Source organism: Kryptolebias marmoratus, linkage group LG13 (genome assembly GCF_001649575.2).
Source record: "Kryptolebias marmoratus isolate JLee-2015 linkage group LG13, ASM164957v2, whole genome shotgun sequence".
Lineage (NCBI taxonomy): Eukaryota > Metazoa > Chordata > Actinopteri > Cyprinodontiformes > Rivulidae > Kryptolebias > Kryptolebias marmoratus.
The window spans coordinates 9727053-9750841 of NC_051442.1; the positions used below are offsets into that span (position 1 = coordinate 9727053).

A 23789-nucleotide genomic window follows, 5' to 3' on the forward strand; every position below is an offset into this window, starting at 1 on the left:
AGAGAAACAATTAAAACATGCAGCATGGTGGCCCTCCAGGACCAGGACCGGAGACCCCTGCTTTAGACCATTTCAGGCATTGTCCTTGTTAACAAAGAAAAGAAAAAGATTTTTTTTTGCCAGCCTGGACTGGAAAACATGCATCAACTGTGCCTCAGAGCACCATGTCAAGCATTAAAAATCAATATATTTTAAAACTGCAATAATCATATCTCTAAAAAATACAATTATATCATTTCGTATTCATCCTAACATCCTGTTGGGAGTGTAAATAAACCCCTGTTGAAAACAGAATAAACAAAAGGCAAAATTACACAACCTGAACAAGCAGTTTGAGCAGAAACAAGCTTTAGAACTCCCACATTTACTCTTAAATTTGAGGTTTTTGTAAACTTTGTTAAACACAACCTCTGCACACAAAACTCCATGAGACGGAGAAATATTAAAATTACTTTATTACAGATTATTTTTTTTATCCAGTAGCCCTCTTCCAACAAAAAATAGTAATTACAAACAAAATATTACATTTATCCCCTAAACTTTGCTTCTTAGCTTCTTTTATACACTTTAAAATCACTTTTTCATCTGAAGGAATAGCTTTTTTTTCATCTTCTTCTTCTTCTTCTCCTCCTCTTCTGCTATGCAACATTCAACTTTTTGCACAATCTATACAGTTTATTACATTTATTACAAATCTCTGGACTATGGAGAAGAAAACAGCAAGACTCACCAAATGACATGAGGGAATGATAAAGATAAAAAGGAATACTGATAAACAGACTGTACAGAGACGTAACCCTGCCTCCCGCCTACGTTCAGCCGCCCTGCCCCCCCTTCGGCGAGCCGAGTGGGGGGGCGGGGGGGAGCATCACAGTAAACTCCGAAATCTGGTCAGCTACTTGTGCAATCAGTGCAACTGATCCAAATCCGAGTGACCAAAGTCTAAAGCTAGACTCTGCCCCCACACTGCCTGAAAATAAGAATTCAAAGCAAACCCTCCCTGGAGTTTTAGTAAACAAGGTGGGGCGTAAAACTCTGCAGCTCGTTTGGCCCTCTGCAGACAACACTTGAAAGAGGAAAACGACCCTTTTAGGCATAAAACCAATTTGGAGCGAAGGTTAAAAATGGCGTGCTCGCTTTTTTCGTTCTGAACTTCTAAAACTGACGTGTTTCTGCTGTGAGTTTGTGTTTGAGAAGGCAGACAATGAAGTGCTGTGAGGAAACACCAGAAATCCATTTGTAAATAGCGTCAGAGGATCTAAAGAATCGGAGCAACCCTTTTATTAGATTAAAAGGAAACTCAGGTTGGCGCAAAAAAAAGAAGAGTGCATTAAAAAAGGGAAATTTCAGCAGTTTTTCCAGATTTCTGTAGATATTTTCAGGACCTCTTTTTTTTTTTTTACGTAACTAAAATCTTAAAGCCTGAGAGTCTCTTAAAAACCACAAGGACCTCGAACAGACGGACCGAGTCCATCAGGTGTATCATCGTGTCAGTGTAACACAGCCAACGCTAAAGCAAAGGCTACCTGGAAACTTCTAATTATGTGCAAAATTGTTTTTTGTGTATTTTTCTTTCTTTAAGAAGACAAAATGACGCCACTTGACTCGAGGCGATCTGACCTACGTTTGTGTTCTTCCCAGCGGAATCGCTGTTTCAGAGAAGTCGCGGCTGCAAAAGAAAAACAGTGAAAACTCAGCAAGCGGTCGCGTGACGGCCGCGAGCCCAAAGCCACGAGGTCGTGCCCTCGTTGCAGGTTCCATTCGTCTTTGATTTGTCGCTTAGATTTCCATATGTTCAAATTCAAACTGTACAATATTAACACGGTGGCTGTACATTTCATCTCTTGGAAGAAAAAAAAAAAAAAAAATTATACAATCTCTGCATTTCACAATAAGACTTCCATCTTTACTTGTCTAAAATCCTCTATTTGTATAGATTCATATAATAGCACGAGTTTAGTTCTTTCTTTGCGTCCTCGGGGGGTCAGAGGCCGACGCTTCGACAGAGGCTCAGGGGGAGGGGGGAGGGAGGGAGGAAGCGAAGGTGGAGGGACGCAGGGAGATCGGCGGCCGTCGGCGGGGGGTGAGGCAGAGCGGGGTGTCAGACCGGGGGAGGGGTCGCAGGAGCACGGCAGCGGAGATCACAGCATCACCGCCCATCAACCCGCTGAAACATTCAGCAGTCACCAACCTGCAGAGGGATGGAGAACCTCCTCCTCCTCCCACCTTTTGATCGTTCAGGTTTTTTTTTTAATAATACTATAATCCTCATTTACAACTTATTTATCAACCGCCTCGTGTGCTGTTTTCACAAAAAGTTTACGCTTTTCCCTGTACATGTGTCCGTCGGTCGAGCTTCCGTGGCTGCTCGACCGCGGGATAAAAACCACTACCTGTACGCTCGTGTGCGAAAATAGATCGGATTAATAGTTAGAGTGCCAAAGTGCGTCTCGCTGCGTGGCTCAGCTCTACTCCGTACATCGGAGTACAGGGCCACTCAGAAGGGGCGAAAAAAAAAATTAAAAATTAAAAAAAAGAGAGGAGGAAGTTTTTTTGTTTGAGGGAAAAAAAAAGACAAAAACACGTCATCTTTCAAGTCTATAAATCAGATGTCTATAAGTCCTGAACCTGACTATTTGTTTAAATTGTTTTTAATATAGTATGTGTAAGGCAGATGTGTTTGAGACTTTTATTGTGAAGGACTGAACAGGTTCTGTGAGTCCTCGGGTGGCTTCAGTAAACTTCAGCCTGTTGTTTTGTAGTTAACCCAGTAAAACTCTCAGATACATTAATAACAGCTGAATAACAAAATAAATAAATCTAATCTGGTTCAGGAGCACATTAGTTCACTTCATCTGGCTTAGATCTTCAAAGACGACTTTTTTTTTTCTCCCTCTAACATTGCAACTTTCTATATTTACATTTTAATCTAGAAACTAAAAACAAAAAAACAAATCCTCCTCTATTTTTCTTTCCTCTGAGTGGATTCAATACTCCATCGTAGCTTAAAGTCGGCCACCAGGCTCGATCCTGTGTTACTGCCTCATCAAGCTGACGCCTAATAAGATCACATGATTACTGCAAATTAGTGACGAGCGAACGCCGGTTCTGAAAGCATTCGAGCTGCTGAGGGGTCGTGTCTGTCCTGAGGACCGAGGCTCAGACAGGCTGTCAACTGGACCGGGGTCTGTGGAAGCCCAGGAGCTGAGCTCATGAATCTGAGAGCAGGAGACATTTACTGACTCAACACTGCACTGAACCTCTCTGGCACGATGTCTACAAATACTGAACAGCATGATGGCAGCGGCAGTTATTACAAACCCAACCCTGTTCTTATTTCCGTTAGCATCTCAGCTCCAAGTCCCTCTGATACAATGTCCTCCCTGGTTCTCAACTCGCTAATGTTACGACTTTCATTACCCCTCTGTCTTCTCTCTACCATCTTAAACAGTCTTTCTACCTTCTCGTTCACCTGCACATTAATATTCTTCCAATTTATTGAGCTACAAACCAATTGGCAGCATCTCACTTGGATTACTTTGTAAATACAGTTTTTACAACAGCAGCTTTTTTGCGTATATCTTATTATAAATCTCCCACATCTACAAACATCTCACTTCAGCATTAAAAACAAACAAACAAAAACTTACTGAAAACTAACCTTACTTGATCAACTCCTTGGTGAAGATACCACTGAGGGTATATGGCAACAGAGACATATGTTAGGAAAAAAAAAGCTCATAAAAACAGCCTGGCTGTGTTAAAAAAATGCTCAGTGGCACATAAGAAACGGCTCTCAGACGAATCAGTTTAGTCTCTTGGGATTCCACAGACAGCTGCCAGTGATGGGAGAACTGGGTTCATGTAAACCCAGTCTCAGAACTGTGCAGTGTGTGTGTGTGTGTGTGTGTGTCTGTAGTATTACATTAAAACCACAGGAGTTAAGGACAGTTATTGTGTTCTAGGTGTAGGACAGGTGGGATCCGTTGGAGATCTGAGAGGTGATGCTGGCGCTCCTGCTCATGCCCTGTTCACTCCTCCCCCCCGATGACGTCCTCCTCATAGCCTGCGGGCTGTTCCTCACCCCTCCTGCGCCCCCCTGACCACTTCTCTGACTCCCTCCTCCGGGGTGGTGGAGGCTCCAGGGCGGAGGGCCGCCTGACAGCATGGGGTGACCCCAGGGCTGCTGCGAGCTGGAGCCCCCCTGGTGGTGGTGACTGTGGTGGCCGCCTCCGCCGCCTCCTCCGGGCCACTGGCCTCCCCCCTGGCCCCCCTGGCCACCTCCACCTCCTCCTCCCCCCCAGCCTCCCTGGGAGTCGGGAGCCAGGTTTGTGAGCACCATGTTGCTGAAGCCCAGCCGCAGCGACTCCGAGTCAAAAGCCTCGATTTCTCGGGCCTGGCGCTCCAGCAGAGAGCGGATCCGCTCCAAACGCTCATTTTGCAGGGAAAGCATTTCTTCCTCAATCTGTGACAAAACGTAGGATAAAAATCATAACAAGAGGTCAACTGGATTCAAGAAAAGGTTCCTAGTAAAATTAAAAATAACTAAAAACATACAACTCCCACACTGAATAAATGAAAATGAACAATGTGTAAAGCTTAAAAAAGTTCAACTTGGAATAATGCATGATCATCCAGTAAATGAATGTGAACACACCCCATGACTAACTTACTGACACCAGATAACACCAGACAAACCAAACAAGAGTCCGCCTTACTTTCTGCTCCAGTAGAGCCCTCCGCAGAGACACCCTCTGCTCCAGATCCCTCCTCTCCTTGTCGTGCTGTGCGTCCGTTTGCATCTTGATCTTGCTCTGGTAGGCGTTGAGCAGCTCCAGCTCCTGCTGCAGCTGCATCCTCAGAACCTGACACTCGCCCTCCTGAGCCTCGTCCAGCCGCAGCTGAGGAGATGAAGGTCAAACGGAGCGAAATACGTAAACGTGGGAGACTGTTCCTTTAGAAAAACCATAATGTTTGTTTTTTACCCGCCTAAGAAATAATTCCACACAGTAACATTTTATTCAGTAATCCAGCATTAGGATGTTTAATCACTAATAACACTGACATAGAACCAGCAAAACAAATCATTAATCATTATAATTAATAATTAATCTCCTTTAAATTTGATTTTTTTTTTGTTCATTTTAGATTCCCCATTTATCTATATACATTAAGCTGCCTTGTAAAAACAATATTTGTTCATTACTGACCTTTACCAAGGAGGTATATATTTTTGATGCTGTTTGTCTGTTTGCCTATGCACAAGATTACTTCAAAAAGTAAATAACAAATTTTGAAAAAATTTTTAGGAAATGTTGATGTTGTCACAAAGAACAAATAGTTAAATTTTGGATCATGTTCCAGCTTCTACAATGTTTTTATGACCCTATGGCCTAGGTGGAGCTTTGCACTCTCAGACTTCCTCAACATATAGCGATGATGTCATCAGTCCCATTATGACATCACAATGATAATAGCTCATGGTGGAGGTTAGTGCTCTACGAGTGCTTCTAGTTTTAGAATATCCTTTTGTATACTCACAGCCTGCGTGGAAAGCATTTCGTTGATGGAGTGATCGTACTGCTCGGCCAGGATGGCCAGCTTCCTGGTCTGCTCCTCCTTCAGCCTCTTGAGTACGGCCTTGTGCTCGGACTTCGGTGTGGTCTCCAGCAGATGGTTCCTGAGCGCCTTGTACTGCCTGGTCTGGGTTTTACACGTCTCCTGGAACTGCTTCTTAATCTGCAGCTCCTTGGACTAAAGAAAGAAACATTTGTTAGCTTTGGTTTTGTTTCATCTGTAGTCACAGAAGAGCATTTAGGGGCATCTAAACTACCTTCAGACTCTTGGGCTGCTGTCGGACCTCCATGACGTGCTTGCGCCTCAACTCCCTCTCCCTCCTCTTGTTGTACTCCAGCTGGTTGGTGAGCTCCGTCTGGTGCTGGGTTCGGATCAGATCGGCCCGGGCTCGTTGAATCGTTGCTAGATGCCTGAACTCCAGCTCCTGCATCGACTCGTGATGTCTGAGCAGCATGGCGTGCTCCAGGTCCTTTTGAGTTTGCCGCTTGTTCAACTCCTGGGAAACACAAGAACAGGTGAGAAAGTCCTAAAATCTGCAATAACACAGGGAGACGATGTCCGGTTCTCCCGTGTCTCTACAAACCTCTCTAGCCAGATCCTGCTCCACATTGTGTCTGGCAATGAGAATCCTGCGTTTGAACCGTCGACACTCCAGCTCCAGGTACTGCCTCTGTCTCCTCAGCAGGTTGGCCTCCTCCTCTGCCTGGAATTGCACACATCATGTCAAAACCACAACTTAAAAACAGAAAAATCACCTCAGCAATAAAACCTACAAGTCCGGCAGAGACTGTTTAAATTCATTGCCACTCTGATTTAAATAATCCACACCTGCTCCTTGAAGTGTGGCCACCGTCTGAGGAATACTGACCTGGAAGTGCTGGATGTTTTCCTTCTGTTTGGACAGCCATTCCTGCTTTTCCTTTTTGGGAGTCGACTGGTTCTCGCTCAGTTCCTGCCACACATTTAGTTCAGTTCAATATGAGAGGATTCATAATTCCTGGGTCCTATGAATGTTACAGCATTTGGCAGCATGCTACATATATCCAATCATGCATCTAAAATTTGTTTATGTTGGGAAATTTGTTGATTTGCTTAGTGTAAAACGGTGAGTCTTAGTTAAACCCATGATGTTTGTGTGCATTACCTCTTTAAGCTGCTCCTTGCGCAGTTTATATTCCCGTTTCTGTGACTCCAAAAAGCTGCTGAGCTCCTTCTTCTGCTGAACCTGAATGTGCTGCTGGAATTTCTTCTCATCGTTGGTAAACGTCTTTAACTAAATCCCACAGAAGCATCGAATGACATATACAACAAAAATATAAATATCGTCGCTTGTTTAAGTTTGTGTAAAAGCAATAAGAGCAGGCATAAACTATAAAATGCTTTATAGTTGAATTTTGTGTGTATAGATCTTAAACTGGTTGCGTACGTCTTTCTCCAGGGATGCCTGGTGTTTCTTGAGCAGTTTGTCCATCTCCTGGGTGAAGTTGTTCCTCAGGCTCTCCAGCTCTTTGTCCAGCCGCAGCCTGTGCTCGTCCATCTCGCCTTTCAGCTTGTTCTCCAGGGCCATCAGGTGCTTCTGGTGCTGCCGTCTCATGCGTTTATACCCCGACATCTGCTCCCTCAGCTCCGAGTCCTGCTCATGCTCCTGCATCTCACGGGTCACCTACAGCGTGTGGATGCACGAGAACGTTACCTAGACGCCAACAGTGGCTATGCAGAGCTGTAAAGATTATCACACAGTTGCTGAACGAGCCTTTTGTCAGACTCTTCCGGTTACACGGCTAATATTAGATGAACTAAATGCAATAAATGAAAAAGTAAGCGTGTATGAAGGTGTGCTCTCACAAGTGATGCTGTGCGTATGGTGGCAAAGTGCTCTCTGTTGCGGTAGTGCTTTCTTGGGGCCTGAGCTGGTGCTGGTTGAGGCTCAGTAGGTTGACTGCTGGCTGCCTGCTCAGCAGAGAGACTCTCCTCTTCCTCCTGGACAGACAGGACCACAAAGTCAACACATCGTCTTACAGTTTGGTACATGACACGTATAAGCATGCTTTCAGCACCAAAGTATCTCATAGAGCTGTGTAATATACTAAAAACACAATCGATCAGATTGCAAAAGAAGGATGAGTGTGCCCTCTGCTGGAAGTTAAAAGTAGTTACTTCAAACGAGCTGCAGTTTCCTTGGAGACATCTACATGTGCGATCCATCACGCGGTAATGTTTATAAAACAGCAGCAGAACATAAAATAAAACGGGGACAAGGTGTAGCATCATCTTATAGGACCAGATAGGCCATGAGTGGGAGGAATTTCATGAGCGCTGGTTAAAAACAAAAAGACCGGGTATGTTGGATTTGCTAAAAACTGCTAAACTGAAGCATGAAGCACCAAAACAGAAATATTTTGCAGAGATGGAAACTAACACAGGAAAACCTTGTGTCTGATCTCCAAGTGTTACTAACTTCCAATTAATTTTGTTTTATTTCCCCAAATGTGGCACTTTTTCTTTTTTTTTCAAAATGATTTCTCATCCTACATAAAATGACACACTTGGCACGAGCTGCTTTAGTTGGTGTGTTCGTTCATTCTACTCATATGATGCAAAGATTTAAAAGACAACTTCTAAATGATGTAATACCTCCAGTTTTTAAACCTTGAAGAAAAGAGTTTAATGAAAACTTGAATCCTCCACAACCCCCAAATTTTTTTTTTGAAAAACATTCCATTATGTGATTTTTAAGAGTAAATTTACACGTGTTTATATTTAAGTCTTTCAAAAATTGGGTGAAATATTCCAAATACAAGAACACTAAGCTAATTTGACTGCAAGCTTAGGTTTGTTTTCATGGACAGAAAAAAGGTTTCCCATCTATTAAATCCTGAACATTAAAGGACACATTTTCATACTTTCAAAAAATGTACATAACTAACAAACTAGATACATTTAGTCAAAGAATTAAAGATGGATGAGGACAAACAGAGGCGTAGATAAATCCTGTTTGTCGGTTTGGCTCCACCCACCGGTTTGAGGTGTATGACGGAGCTGTTGGACATGACCGTGTGGTCTCCCTCCATCAGGTCCAGCTCGCTGCGGCTGTCCTGCGCCGCCTCGTTCAGACTGTTGACGGAGCTGCTCTGGGAGCTGGCACTGATGGACATGCTGGGGATGGACTGATTACTGCCGACGCTGTTCACGGTTCCCGTCCGACCTCCGCCCAACTCCAGGTCCTGGAGCAGAGCGGGAAGAGCCCAGAGAGAGAGACAGAAGAAACAAAGGACACAGAATACGCAGAAGGACAGACAGACATGCACAAAAACCAGTGTCTCTTAATTATTTTATCTAAATAAATGAGACAAATGCATTTCTATGGCAATACAAATCAAAATTTTAGTTAGTGTTTTGCTTTTTAAACACACAGACATCCACGCACCTCGTCTACATCCTGGGTCTCTGTGGTGGGCCCGTTGTGAGCCTCCTGGAGGAGGATCTTCTTCATCTTGCGGTACTGCAGGTTATCCAGCTCGCGCACCGCATCCTTAGTTCTCTGGATGAGATCCATCAACACGGAGTCTGGACGTTCACGCTGCAGAAACGCATGCTGGACGGCAAAGAAGACACAAGCCATAAGGAATATACGAACCACAGAGGAGGTGATTGGACGAACAGAAAACCCTGATGTGATTTAAATTCAGATTTTACAGACAGGTTTTAGAATAAAACCATCTTTAGAAGGGCCTGATTTGATTTAAAGCTGTTAAAAATTGTGAACATAATTAAAGAAATAAAGAACTGCAAATAGAAAGGATCTGAGCAATCAGCAGCCAGCTGATTAAACAACCATTCTTAGGAATATACTGATTTTAAGATTTTATTATTTGTAATCAGAGAGGATTACCTGGATGCAGTGTGGTCAGTTTCTCTATCGTTTGTTTGTTCTGATTGTTTTGGAGCTGGTTGGACCCACTGTGGTCACTACATGCTATAATATACGCTATAATCACAAGACAGCAGTCTAAGCAGCGTTATCTCCAATTATATTCACCGAATTAAAAACAGCGCTGGTGTTATGTTCACAGTGCAGCGGTAGAAATCAGTGGTGCAGTTTTTCACTTCAGGTTAAAATTTTCCAGTCTTTGCAGACTGAAGTCACCAATCATTGTATGTTGCTTTTTATTTCTCGAATATTGCATCCGTTAGGTAATTAAGCTCAACAAGAACTACCTACAGAAATGGGACTCAAATGGCACTGAGCGACGTAAATGTCAAACTAATAACACAGTTCAGATGTCATTTTTACAGAAACATCAGCAGACCTGCTGATGTCCTGTTTGCTGCTGATCTGTGTGACGTGCCTGCATGCATCTGAATACAGATTCAGATATCCGAGATCCGATCGCTAAAGCTTTATGGGGTACGCATTTACTGCAAGATGGGAATGCTGTGAACGAACCTCAGAGTCTCTTAATAAGCTCTTATCTAGCTGACCAATAATACAAATTAAACTGTGTAGTGACACTCATAATTAAAACTTACTTGTTTGTAATCCACTCCTCTAACGTGACATTTATCCACACAATTTCATCTGCATCTAATTTATTACAATTTAAACGGCAATGCACCACAACAGAATTCATAAGATTATATAACGAGGTAGCTCAAAATCTGAGTGAAATACTTCCACTTTTCGTCAAGAAAGACGTGTACCGTTTTAGAAATTAACATTTAAAGATCATCCGGTGTTCCGTGCTTCGGTTCTGAGAGCCCATTTCCATCAGCGACACTGAATCTGAGTGACATTAGTGGGCTAAGTGACAGCTGCTCAGTTACTCAACGAGTGCAGAAGTCACATCTTGACAGTAATTACATCTGTGTTCTTCCTACAAGGAGAATCTGTGTGTGTGTCTGACATGATTTGATTCCGTGTGTGTGTGTGTGAAACAGGAAGTAGAGGATTAGTGGTTCAAAATAGAAGCTTATGGGGGTCAGGACAGAGCAAACGCATCAAAGAGAGATATATCAGCAGAGGGTTTGTCGGCCTCCCATCTTAACACACTGACCCTGTTTGGCGTTACTGTAGCAGTGTACAGTGTGTGTGTGTGTGCGCGCACTTACACCCAACATGTCATCAGAATGTGGTCTGTCCTGGGGGTTTTTCTGAAGGCAAGAATCAATAAAGTTTCTAAAGTAATCCGTCCTAAAACAAAGATAAGATGGAGGGTCAGAACTCAGAGAGCCTCAAGAAAACGACACATTCAGGTGAAAAACATTTTTTTAGTAATAATAATATAGAATCCAAAACAGAAACTATGATATTTTAAATGTTATGGTAGCTTTACACCACCAACTTTGGCATGACATTTTACAATGTTTTTATGTGTTATTGCTGGTACAGTGTGAAGACAGTTGACTTGAACATAAATAATAAACTGAGGCACCTCACCATTCAACGGACTGCAGTGTGGGGCTCTCATTCTGCGCTATGTGGTATAAGGCACTCATAGCATTCATGTTAAACAACGGAGGCTTCCTCTCAGCTGAAACAGAAATTTACTCCCAATTAATCACAGAATTATAGATAAAGTAGTCCCGTGAAAAACACTTAAGTTATTCCTCATTTCTTTATTTGTTTCCAAAGAGCCAGGCATTCTTGTATTCTTTTAAAATGGTTTTAATAGTTCTTCAGGCTTTCTGAAGGTCTTTTAAAGTCTTTTTTTTTTTTTGCACTTTGGTTGCTTTTTGTACTCGTTTGACAACTGACTTTTAGGCACAATGTTGCCAGTAGTCTGTCAGATACATTTCATAGATTCACCTAAAGGCAGCACAGCTTGGCAGACATAAAATAATGTTTAGCACCATCAATGATTCCTAAAGAGCCATCAGCTGAAACCTGGACGTACAGCAGATGATCAACCTCAGGTCCTGTGTTGGTCTTCGCTGGATTTTATTTTCTGGTTTCTTAAAGACATGATTTTCAGACACTGTTCATCTGCTGCAGATGGTATTTTTAGGCCTGATACTTCTTCTATCCTCTGCTTGCCCAGTTTCTTAAATTTTTAAACACACACTGCAAAATGTGCTGCTGCCATCAATAGGTATAAAAACTGAATGGCAAATTTGTAAAAAAACAAACAAACAACTAAGTCTGAAGAACTATTGATCAAGACCACATTAAGTTATTGTTAAAAAGTCCATCTAATATATAAAGAAACCAGGGCTACTGCATAGTAATATACGTGTATTTGAGGACCTAATTTATTTTTTTTAAATGGTCCCTAAAGAATTCTGAAGCAAATCCTACACATTTACTTTAAACATAATCCTCAGACATGCTGTAACCTACCTAATTCTATACAGGTGATCCCTAAGGACCAGACATCCACCTTCCCATCATACTGGCCTTCGTCCATAGCTAGAATCACCTCCGGGGCCATCCTGGGTGAAGAGAAAAATCAGTTTTAAAGAAACTCTCAGGGACACTCAGTCGCATTTCCCCCTCCTTGTTTTACTCTCCTGGCAGTTCAATCTTGTTAACAATGGATAGCGTTCTCATAACACATCCAAGTATGTTTTTCTTCACTATAAATCAAATATAATCGAATCAAATATATAAAAAAGGAGAGTCTCGAGTTAAGAGTACACACTGGGGAAAAACAGCAGAAAAGCACTGTCAGCTGACAGAGTTTAGTTGTGGGTAAACATGCAAAAAGAGGCTTCGTCAACACACAGCACATTAAGTTCATTCACGGTTCACCTTCACTTTTCACCTACCAATATGGCGTTCCCACAAAGGAGTTGGCAGGTGAGGCAATGGAGGCAGAGCCAAAGTCTGCCAGTTTGACCTGGCCCGGTTCAGTCAGCAGGATGTTACCCGCTTTTACATCCCTGAGGAAAACACAATGGGTGGGATGTAGTGCTCACAGATGCTTTCAAAAAGAAAGAAAGAGGAAAAGCATACATATGAGGTAAGATCACTGACCTGTGGATCATGTTGTGGGAATGAAGGTAGGCCAGCCCCTGCAGAGCACCGTGGGTAATGGCAGCAATCTCAACTTCTTGTAAAGGTTTTTTATGAACTACAGGAAAGAAAAAACATCACGGTAGTAATCAACATCATCAACAAGGAAAAAAAAAAAGTGCATGTGTCTTTTCTATGAGCTCACCTTCCAGCAGGTCAGAGGCTGAGCCAAGGCAATACTCCATCACCAGCTAGAAACACAAAAATACCAAGAATAACCTCGTTAGTACCACACATTCTGCAGGCTTGTGTACACATTAATTTGATTTTGCTCGTGTAAACGTCTTACCCATGCCGTGTGCTCACGGAGGTAACAACCTTTGTATTCTATACTGTTGGGGTGACGGATCCTCTGCAGAAACTTCACCTCCTTTATGATGTCCTGCCATTTCTGTTTGAGACAGGAGACTCTTAAAACTGACTTTGCTTTACTTTACTTGGCTTTCTGCGTTATATAGAAACAGCCGGATGTGGCCACACAATCTTGCTTTTAAAGATATAAGCATGGTGGATGGAGTCCGCAAAGAGAACTGCAAACTGGAACAAGAATTAAAGTGAACACATGAGGGAGACCTGATTGGAACCAAAAAAAATTAACACTTCAGTTTGTCAGATCTTTGTCTGGGCTTTCACTGCATGACATTAACTGTGGATGACCAGATTCTGTCTTGTGTCTTCCATCTAGTAAACTAGACTATTGTTCACAAAGTTCCACATTTTTTCTTTATTTCTTGTGGATTTCTGGATGTTTAGATTTTGCAAATAAATCATGTAGTCATCAAACATCTGTGCTTGTTTCAAGTACAACACAAAGAACCGTTCAACCGATGAGAGGTCTAAAAAGTAAAAAAGGTATTTCCGTACATATAGATATCACTAAAGACACTCCCTCTAAAATTTTATTTGGATTAAATACAACAAATATGATTTGCTTTTTCATTGCAGTAGTTTGTAAATTGCTTAGTTAAAGGTTCTTTTTATTCTTTCAAAATTTTACCTTGTGGCCTGACTGCGAGTTCACATAAAGACTAGAGGTTTTGTTTTAATTGCTTCAGCGTATAGAGTGAAAATGTTATGGTTCAGTCGTGAATCATTATGTAAATAAAATCAATCTCGTCTCACCTCATTAGACTGTTTGCCGCTGTAAGACATCTTCTTAATTGCCACCACCTCATTTGTTCGCACATCTCGTGCCTAGGAAACATAAAGAACGCCGTCGGTATACGTTTCAGGTAATACGTGGGCTAAAACATCGACTTTCTGTAGATTATTCTCGTCAAGGAGGCATTTGTTTATAACCGCATAGCATGGAGTGTTTAGAAACACAAAAACAAATAACTTAGTCATAACCTTACGTTACATTGGTGCTATTACATCCCTTAATCACAAGTAAAAATGTGAAAATTACTCCTAATCTTTACTGAACAAGACATTTTATTCTCTCAACACTTGAGATAAAAATCTAGCACACTGTGGGTGAGCTGATTTACTGAAACGGATAGATTCTGACCCATTTTTAGTTTTAACTGGCAGTTTAAATACTTCTGACTTGTTGCTGTTAGGATACATTTGAGTCAATGAGTACATTTGAGTCATTTCCTGACTCGGATATAAAGGTTTTTACCAAACAAATCCCTTTACATTTTACATTTCTGCCAGCAGATAAGCTAAAGCGTATTTTAAAAGTTGCCATACAAAGTAGACGGCACCAAAGCTGCCATGGCCGATCTCTCGGAGGTCGGAGAAGAGCTTCTCTGGATCTTCCTTGAAGAAAAGCTCAGCCACCTCGGGATCCTTCAGGCTCCCGGCCCTCACGGAGGATGGCATCTTGGTTTGCGTAGTCCCGCGTGTCGCCCGCACAGAGGGGATGGGACTATCTGGGCGCTGAGCTACACCGAAGCAGCTGCAGATTCATTTGCAGCCACGGACGAGCCCAAGGAACCACTCACATCGGCACCTGGATGGACAGAGGACGAAGAGGAAAGGACAGGGTGTCAGCGAAGGCGAGATGGAACGCACTCGTCCTGCACAGTGGGAAGGAGACAAAGCGGGATGAATCAGTCGGACAGATTTTAAACGGAGGCAGAAAATAAAAATGCTGCGATACATTGCCCATTTCCACACAGGACTCAGTCATCCACAATATCTCTTTATGCTCAGCCAGACCTGCTGAGGTGGGACTTTTTCTTCTAACGCACATTTGGTCCAAGAGTTTTTTATCCCCTGCTGCTGAAAGGCAAAGGCAGACTAAGGTTTTTGCCTTTGTCATGTGTGTGTGTTCACATGGCAGTCTGTTAGTAAAATATTTCATGAACCACCGGATGGATCTCGATGAAACTTTCAGAAAATAATCACTGAAACGTATCCATACGAATCACATTTGGAGCCAACCACATTCAAGATGGCCACCACAGCCAGCTGACACATAACTGGCTTTAATTCAGTCAGTTTTACAAAATACTGTGTTAAACTTTGTTGTGGCTGCAGCAGCAAGTCATTCACATCGTATACGCCGAGCAGGACGTTTTGCGATATAGCCTCAGATCTTGTTCTTTTCAAGGTTTAATCAAAAACAGCTACAACTCTGTCATTTCTCAACATAAGATGATCTAAGTTTAAACCTCTGGCATGAAAGGCAGCGGATACTATGCATTCCTTCAAGAAATACTAGGCTTTTGAATGAATTTTGTATCAATTTTATATTTGGAATGAGTCAAAATAATACATGAAAAGATTTAACATGTTTATTTCTGTTCCTGTCTGCTTAATACCTTTCATATATAAACTCCTAAACCCAATGTTTAATTGGTGAGACAAGAGGGCTGAAAGGATCCTTGAAATATTCAACAGTAGATCTCCACCTAAAGGTTACAGAGAGCGCAATTAAAAATGTCTCCAGAGAGGTCAAGGTGCTCCTGAAATATTTTAAAGATTGCGATTTCTGTCGCTATTCACACCTTCGGGTGCTGACACGAACACAATTAACTAAGTGCCGAGTCATCAGCGGTGCATCTGTTTGGACTGCTTCAGCAACTGCTGCTGATCTGAAAGCCACTGGAAGGAGTGGAAGAATGCAAATATCCCAGTTCACAGATCGATTTCCCGTCCGCAGCAAGGCGGCGGCCCCACAGCAATGATGAGTTTGCTGCTCGGGGCGATCAATTAGGATGTGGGCCGTTCTGTAAACTGGATTTGTCACTTCTACTCGAGTTAATAGATGTAATCAGCGCAAGATGAAAAATGGGCAAATTGGGAAATTAAATTGCAACTACTCTCTGTAAACATGCGCTGTTTTGTTTACAATCTGCCAAATGCCCTGCTATCATAAATGCATTTTCCCTTTTTTTCCCTCCCCACCAAGTTACAGAAATTATTTTAAAAAAATATTTAGGAAGCTGTGACTTTTAGCATGCAGCAATAATACAGACATAATTAGGGCAGACAGATCCACAAAGCATCTAGCTGTTTGGGAGAAGTAAAAAAAAAAAGAAAAACAAATAATCCAATCACTTCTCACAAACAGAATCCAACTCAGAGGACAAAATACAGAAAAAGGGCAAACTAGAATTTGAAGGCAAGTCTCAAAATGCATTTTCTCTTCTGTTTGAATATAATTCCTGATAATATTAAATATTAAGGTTTTAGTCAGGTCAAGGCAGCACAATCCTCCCCAGCCAACCAGGAAGGATGTGGAAGGTTGTGTTGGACGATATTACCAAACAAAATACAGTATTACAAACAGACGCAGACTGACTGATCAGTTGATTAAATAATTAGACAAATAAAAGGCAGGCACATCTGTAGGCCGCACGCTGTTATTCCAGTTGATACTAGGCATTTTTGTCCATATCAATTTAATTTATATAGCAAATAAAATCGGGAATAAAATGTTTTAAAAGGACAATAAAATATGCACATAAAAGCACAGCAAAAGTTGATTAGATCTATTAAATAGCTTGTGCTCCGTCAGAAGCCAGAGTAAACAGATGTTTGTGCGCAGTTATTCAAAGAAACCGCTGAAGACGTGCCTTCATATTAGCGAACGATGACTTCCCTCACTACAAAATGAGCAGCGTAAATATGAAACAACAATAAGGACTCCGGCATGAACAGCTGTCTCCTCGCGGTCACATTTTAAACGTTTTCCAGAGTTTCGTCTGATGATATCATAGCGCACGTCGCCAAAACCAGCTCATCGACATTTTTCAACAGCAACATGACCTACATAATAAGGGTTTTACAGCGTGTACTGGATTCCCTGTTTAACGACAACAAAAGGCACAGTTATTGTGGGAAGAGTCAAAAGGAAAATCTCAGCTCTGCTCTGGACAATTTTATCCATCGTCTAGGAAAACGCTGCTCAGAAAAGAGTCAAAATCTGAATCAAACGCAGATAAAAGTATCAACGGCATGCAGTGCTTTTTCCTGAAGCACGAGTTTTGAAAACAACGTGTGACACTTCCTCATACTGAAGGTGCTTTGCTTTTTTCAGGATGCATACTTTTCATTCATCACCACAAAGAGGACAACAAAATCATGTTAACAAGCTTGTTAACACGCAATAATATCATTTATACACTCACCATGTCCTGTTAACCGCCTTGTAATTGTGTTTTGATTATTTCTTTTAAAACTACAACTACAAGTCACTAAAATGTTCGTTATCTCACCCTTGCACAGGTAATTATTGAGACACTGATGTCATTGATCACAAAATAAACATCTTACTTGCTTTTAGTTCCTGGATACATTTATTGGCTGAACATATTTTAGGAGTCAAAATAATAACAAAAAAAAAGTGATCAAACATCTGTAAAGTAAAACATTACATACGTTGGTCGTTTCGTTAAGACATAAAGGAACCGAAGGTTACACTAAAAAGATTTCAACTGCAATTCTAAAGACTTTATGACACGGGACTGAGAGGAGAAAAAACGGCAAAAAGCTAGAAGACAATTAGCTTTTTCTCTCTCTCTCTCACACACACTCGATGAAACAGAACACTGAGCGCAAAGTCACAAGACTGAATCTGAGCGAGATGAGCTAGACTGCGTGATGTGTGTTTGCATGTGTAATTACTCGGAAGAACAGTGTGTTCAAAAAGGAAAAAAAAAACAGATCACTGAAACTTATTTTGCTTTCCTGCTCGATGAAATAGATTCTCTTTCCGTGAATGATGTGGATTGATTTCCTCTACACTGTAAAATACAAAGAGGCCTAATGAAGAGGCAACACACACACCCACCCACACACACACACACACACACAAAGGCTGGGGAGCAAGAGGTGCGGCAGAGAGAAGGGAAACGGGGGAAAAAATGGAGGGGGATAATAAATAATCAAATACTTTATTGATTTTCTACAGTGAATTTCTCCAAGCGGCATAAGATCAGCTCCACAGGATCAACACTGGCCTAAACGTGTGGTCTGCTGGGTTTACAGCAGAGACACACAGAATATTAACCATATCCTGCAGAATTTCAGAAAAAGCTGCTTAAAATCCAGCCAAATCTCATCTCTTTTAATGCAAGAAGTTAACACACCAATCATCTCGTGCTGAGAAGGGCTGGAGTTATAGCCATTTTAGGGACATCATGCACCATCTCATGAAATGCTCCAGAGGACGATGTTCAGCTACTACCACACCAAGATTTGCTCAAAATCGACTGAGCTATAGCCAGTAAACGGGAGGTCAAAAGAAACCTCAGATCTGTGCACGTTCATGCTGCATGTTCCATTTTACTCAATTCCAAACCACGCTACGGCATCTGATAAACCTGGGAAGCCTCGAATCCCTATGTTAATTTACAGAACTGATGAAGTCAGTTTGATTATTTCTATCTCATTCATATAAACGGGCCTTGAGAGTGAGTAAATATAAACATGTCCTTTCGTACATGTGCTTCCTGAGCGCATTTTAACAGGATGCCTGATGCTGCGTCGCTAAATAATTCACAAGAGAAATGCACTTATGTGGCACATCTTATAAACTTAGCGGCTATGTGTATTCAGTCCTGGTCTATGTTAAATAATAATTTCTAAGAACACAATATGATTCAGTTGTTTCTGATCCTAACGTAGAATGTACTGACTTAGATTAAAAAAAAAACAGCAACTGCATGTACCTCTTTAGCTAACTTTGATGTAAAATGCTCTAATTAGAACTGGTTTAAAATCTAAAATAAATAATTATAAAACATCAGCCAATAAGCTGAGTGATGGTATTGGATTACTCACTGATCATTAGTCTGCTGCCCAATAACAGCAGCACTGCAACATTACAGCTGTTTGTTGAGCGGAAATGTTAATTTCATGACCTGCATAAGAGCTGTTATCCAAATGGCCGACACACTAGGTTTCTATCCCAAGACGGAGGGTGGGGTGTCCACGCGCTCGCTTCCCCGACTGATTACAGATTGTGGAGGAAGTGAAAACTCTCTGGCTTCCAAATTTCAACACCACCACATCCCATTTTTTTTCAGCGCTTCAGAGATGACGGGGAACGAAAGAGAGGAATGAAGAGAAGCAAACACGAAGAGGGTTTGAACCGTCCTCATTTCTCTCCTGTTGAGATAAAAGCCGAAACCATAACAACATTGTCAACGAGAAGCGATGGAGTAAAAATCCTCTGATTCACAACGCTGTATCTAAGGTTGTAGTTTGTCAAATGAGGCAAAATGTTTACAGGACATAAGGAGTGGCCTCATCATAAAAAAGGTACTACTTTTGTGCACAAAAAGAGACTGAATTTGACAAAGAGATCTTGACTGAAATGTATATGTGACAGACTCTTTGTGTCTTCTTTCTTACGAACATTAGTATTGCCGTTTTAATCATCTTTAGAAAAGCAACAAAAAAGAAAAATGCACAATTTGAACAGACCTCTTCTCCCTGCTCACAGTGTGACTCATCAGATGTGTCTCTGGTTAGGAACAATGCAGCAACCCAAAACCCAGCAAGTTTCATCACTCTGAACACAGACACACACAAAAAAAATAAAACAACAGATGATTGACCCTACTTTAGTTGTGTTCTTAAATGCTAAATTTACATATTCTTCCAACGTCACAGAACTGTGCTGTTAAAAACTGTCAAAGCCACTAGCGCTCACTGTTGCACTAATGTGAAAAAAAGCCCTTTGTGTTTGTTTAGGGACATTTAAAAAGCGACCATCATAACCCTATAGCTGCCACTGACAGTCAAATGGAGCATCGCAACAAAAAAAATATATATACATAAAGGCCTAGCATTCCATGAAGGAATGCATATTACCCACCACCTTTCATGCTTGAGATTTAAACTGAAATCATGTTATGTTATGAAGAAAAGGGATGGGGTTACAGCAGGTTTGGTCATTCGTTTATATGGAATCTCATGCAATATTGTAAGATTTTGAGTAATCTGGCAGCACTCAGAGAACGGATTGAGAACGACTCTCAGCTACTACCATGCCAAATTTTAGCCCAATATCTGCTCAGGCAGCCATCTTAGATTGGATTGACTCCAAAGGGTAATGAGTTGTAGCTATACACCCAATGATTACTTACTATAAGCCTCATTAAAGTCCATCTAGTGGCTCGTGAGAAATTTTGCTAACAGACGGGAGGGCTTGGCTGTAATATCTAATGTCAAAGCTTTAAAAACAAATCAGTTAGTGCTCTGAGTATGTGCTGGGGATGACTCTCAGCTACTGCTACATCAAATTTTAACAGAGTATTATTATTATTTTTTTGCATTTTTGTGTATGCTTAGGTTGTTTAGCTATGGTAGCCATCTTGAATCAGGCTGACTCCAAAGGTTAATGTACATTCGATGATTACTTTCTGAGACGTTCATTCAAATCCACCCACAGGTTTACGAGATATTTTGCCAACGCTACAGACAAACACACATGCACACAGACATGGGCGACGACATTATCACCTTTCACCTTGGGTGGCAGGCGATGCCTACATGAACTGATGTTTGGTTAGCCCTCATGATATGAATTTAGACGTACTGGAAAGACAGTCACTGCAGTCGTACAATCCGTTCGTCCAACATAGTTGTGAAGACAGCGTGGCTCAGCCGGTAGAGTCGACACACGCTCTGCAGAGGCAGACTTAGAAAAGCTAGGCAAGATTTGCTCCAGTGTCTAATCCGGTTTTGTTCCCTGGGAGACATTTAAATCCATCAAGCTATTTGCCCATATTCAGCAGCTCCTGAAATAAAATAAAATTTAAAAAATGGCACACAAAACAAAACAATCCTTGTTTGCCTGCATTGTGATGCTCACAGGCAACTAGAGCCGCATACCTCTGAACATCAGCTAGCAGGTAGTGCTTGAAAGTAAACAAAGGGTGCTGTTTCAGCCTGCGAAGGCACTGTGCTTTACACAAGCATGCAGACGCATAAAAAAAGAGAATAAATCAAGAAATGACTGGTACAGAAATCAGGCAGAGATCTGCGATAACACAGGGAGAGGTTACCTCTGACATATCTTCGCAGGTCGTGCATGAAGGCCGCTTTTTAAAATAAAAATAAAAAATAAAAGCCTTAACAAAGACAGGTGAACAACTCATACTGCAGTGTTTACTCCACTGAGCCCACATATAAATAGCGCGCAGATCATGAAACGTGTGGGTGTTCAGAGAGCCATCGCATCATGTAATGTAGAGAAAATGCACAACCTGCTGTCACACACCGACGGCAGAGATCCGACGTGTCGTGCACAAGTTGGGCGACAAAAAAAAGACACCGACACAAACCAAGCAGAAGGTTGCCGAGTTACGCAACATCATCACACGAATCCGAGGAATGCGGCTCACGTCAGCGAATAAAAACAATCGCCAGCAGCCGATTCGGACACGACGCGAAGCGTACAAACTCGGACACGGTCACGTTCGCGGAGGTGTCCTGCGCTCCTTGTAAACACAAACACGGGCCGTGAAATGTACGTGCGACATGCACGGATGGGGAGGCAGGACCGATGTCACCTACCGCACAAGACATTCATGTACACAGTATGCGACTCATGACAGGCCCCGCGGGTGGGTGAACTTCCCAGAAGAAAGCCGTCTGTAGCGGAGGTCGTCTTTGACGTGAAGCTAATGGACAAAAACAAAAAACAAACCGAGGGAGTGGCACCGCTTGCAACGATAGTTGCATAAAGCGGATTAGCAAGCTAACGCATCAAGCTAACGCTCCTGTGATGAAGCGATGTGTCCCATTATTTACAGCAAAACACTCTCTGTGGAGCTCCCCAGCTCCACTCCACATCAATTACAAATGTGTCAAATTCAAAACAAACACTTTGACGCCAAACAACAGGACACTGAACTCGTCCGAGCGAGGCAAATAAAATAAATAAATCAAGAAATAAAAGAGACAAACTGCGTGACAGTAACTTTCTGCTAGCAGGCGGGTAGCATTAATACGACTGGCTGGGTCGGGAGCTGAAAAAAAAGTGTTAAAATTCAGCCTCGTATCCCATCTGCCCGTCGCTGGGAACCGTTAGCAAAGAAGCTAATCAACTCACCCAGGAAAACGGAATCCACGCAGGTCGAGAAGCAGAAAGTGATAATCCCGTCGCACCGACCACAGCGGCTCAAAGGTGGCTAAAAAAAAAAATCACAGACAGCCAGTGCAGTCCAGAGAAATCAAAGCGTCAGTTTGCTAGTTAGCTATGCTAATTTGCTAATCTCGCCACATAACTGCACGGACTCGAATGCATCTAGCCGACTTCAGGTCTTTCCCGAATTGTTCGCATTACCAAATGTTTTGCTTCTTGTCATTCGGGCCCGGGCTCGCCGCAGGGACGGGGATTTAAGTCGGGTCCGGCTAACGGGCTCGCCAGACGGTGGCTGTCACCGCGGAGCTGGTTCAAAAACAAGCAGCCCCTGGGCGGCCAGCTCGCTAGCTGCTAACGTCAAAAGCAGCAAAGTTTCTCTCCCTCGACAGGCAGTTCCCCAAAAATGGCGGCGGGGAGAATCTCCTCCCCTCCACCCAAAAAGGAAGGGAAAAAAATTAATAATAATAATCTTTACAATAAAGCGCCGGGAAGCTCAGCTTTTAACCTGACGTCTAAGGGAGGAGGGGTCTCGTTTAGGATGACTGGCTACTCCTCGGAGGGTCAATAAAAAACTAATGTCCTCCCTAAATCTCTGAGTAAAAGCGGCGCAGACGCCAGCGTGAGAGGTGCGTGGTGGAGAAAGCCATACACATTAATGAGTATCAACACGATATTGGTCCTGGAGCACATAACTGCACAAGGAGGTAATCAGGTGCTGAACATCCTCTCCTCTCTCTCTCTGGGTTTGGCTTTATGCACTTTCAGTCACTGAGCCCCTAACCTGATTAACTGTTTCAGTCTTAAGCTGGCCTCCAACTATAAATAGCCAGCCGTCAAACTCACAGACCATGATAAATACTCTTTACATCACAGATGTTAGGATCCAAGCACCAGGGTCTGTCTCCCATGAAGGGGAACTGTAGAGCCATTTATCCAGGTAAATGTCTGGTGTACTTTCAAAGAACCTCTTCTTATCTGTGTTATTAGCACTTTGCATATATTATAAAGCATGCCTTTGTAGCATATATGATATATACAACACCAGCTGGGCTGTAGTTGTGTTTTAAATTCTTGCATTTTCCTGATCGTGCCTTAAGCCGAAGCGTGACCATTTATCAAAACAAATAATATGGTATCATTTTTTTTTCTGAGAAAGGCTGTAGCCTAATGCGAAGTGAGAAAACACAAGGGGTAAAATCCAATGTGCATGGCAGCAGAGAGGTTAAAGATGGACATTCCACAACAGGCTGAAGGCCGGGAGACCAATCAGCATCCAGGAGAGGATACACTGGGATTTGATTGGTTGCCTGGCATCGCTGTTGTCATGATGATGATGAGAATCAGGGCCTGCCTGTGTGGTCTGTATCCATGCGCTGAAGCAAAGGATACGGATGGATAGGCTGCAGAACTATCTGTCCCTAACACAGCCGAACTATACGCACAGTACTGTGCAGAAGTCTTGAGTCAACCCCATCATTTCTTTAGATTTTGCTTCCAAGGTGACATACTTTAAGGGGTTTTGAGCGGTCCTTCTAATTTCTAGGGCTTCTCTTTACAAGTACAGATGAGCTGAATTTGAGCTGCAAGTCCCAAAGTTTAAACAGAGGTTGTGGAACACAATAGGGCCAAATCACATAGGGCTTCCAGATT

General features: G+C 42.2%; 1 protein-coding gene across 6 annotated transcripts; it reads right to left on the minus strand.

The window, feature by feature from the left end:
- Window positions 1-437: 437 nt before the first annotated feature.
- Window positions 438-22782, minus strand: LOC108248489 (serine/threonine-protein kinase TAO1). 6 transcript variants are annotated; one of them, XM_037978995.1, is made up of 23 exons: window positions 22341-22782; window positions 22107-22185; window positions 20513-20790; window positions 14285-14546; window positions 13712-13783; window positions 12879-12980; window positions 12735-12780; window positions 12551-12647; window positions 12343-12456; window positions 11915-12006; window positions 11015-11108; window positions 10687-10768; window positions 9005-9172; window positions 8595-8801; window positions 7423-7557; window positions 7004-7240; window positions 6722-6850; window positions 6446-6529; window positions 6161-6280; window positions 5834-6073; window positions 5542-5754; window positions 4719-4901; window positions 438-4465 (listed from the first exon to the last, which is right to left on the minus strand). In XM_037978995.1, the coding sequence occupies exons 4-23, from the start codon at window positions 14414-14416 to the stop codon at window positions 3962-3964; spliced, it is 3051 nt and encodes a 1016-aa protein (XP_037834923.1). In that variant the 5' UTR covers window positions 14417-14546; window positions 20513-20790; window positions 22107-22185; window positions 22341-22782; the 3' UTR covers window positions 438-3961. The 6 variants fall into 6 exon arrangements, with proteins under 6 accessions (XP_037834923.1, XP_017292779.1, XP_037834922.1 ...); XM_017437290.3 differs by lacking the exon at window positions 20513-20790; XM_037978994.1 differs by having other exon boundaries at window positions 20589-20790; window positions 22107-22782.
- Window positions 22783-23789: the final 1007 nt, after the last annotated feature.

Coding starts and splice junctions, on each gene's coding strand:
- LOC108248489 (XM_017437290.3), bottom strand. CDS start 14,416: ATGCCATCCTCCGTGAGGGCCGGGAGCCTGAAGGATCCCGAGGTGGCT. Junction 12,981..13,711: donor GCGGCAAACAGTCTAATGAG/GTGAGACGAGAT, acceptor TGTCTCAAACAG/AAATGGCAGGACATCATAAA. Junction 5,755..5,833: donor AGCAGCCCAAGAGTCTGAAG/GTAGTTTAGATG, acceptor TTCTTTCTTTAG/TCCAAGGAGCTGCAGATTAA.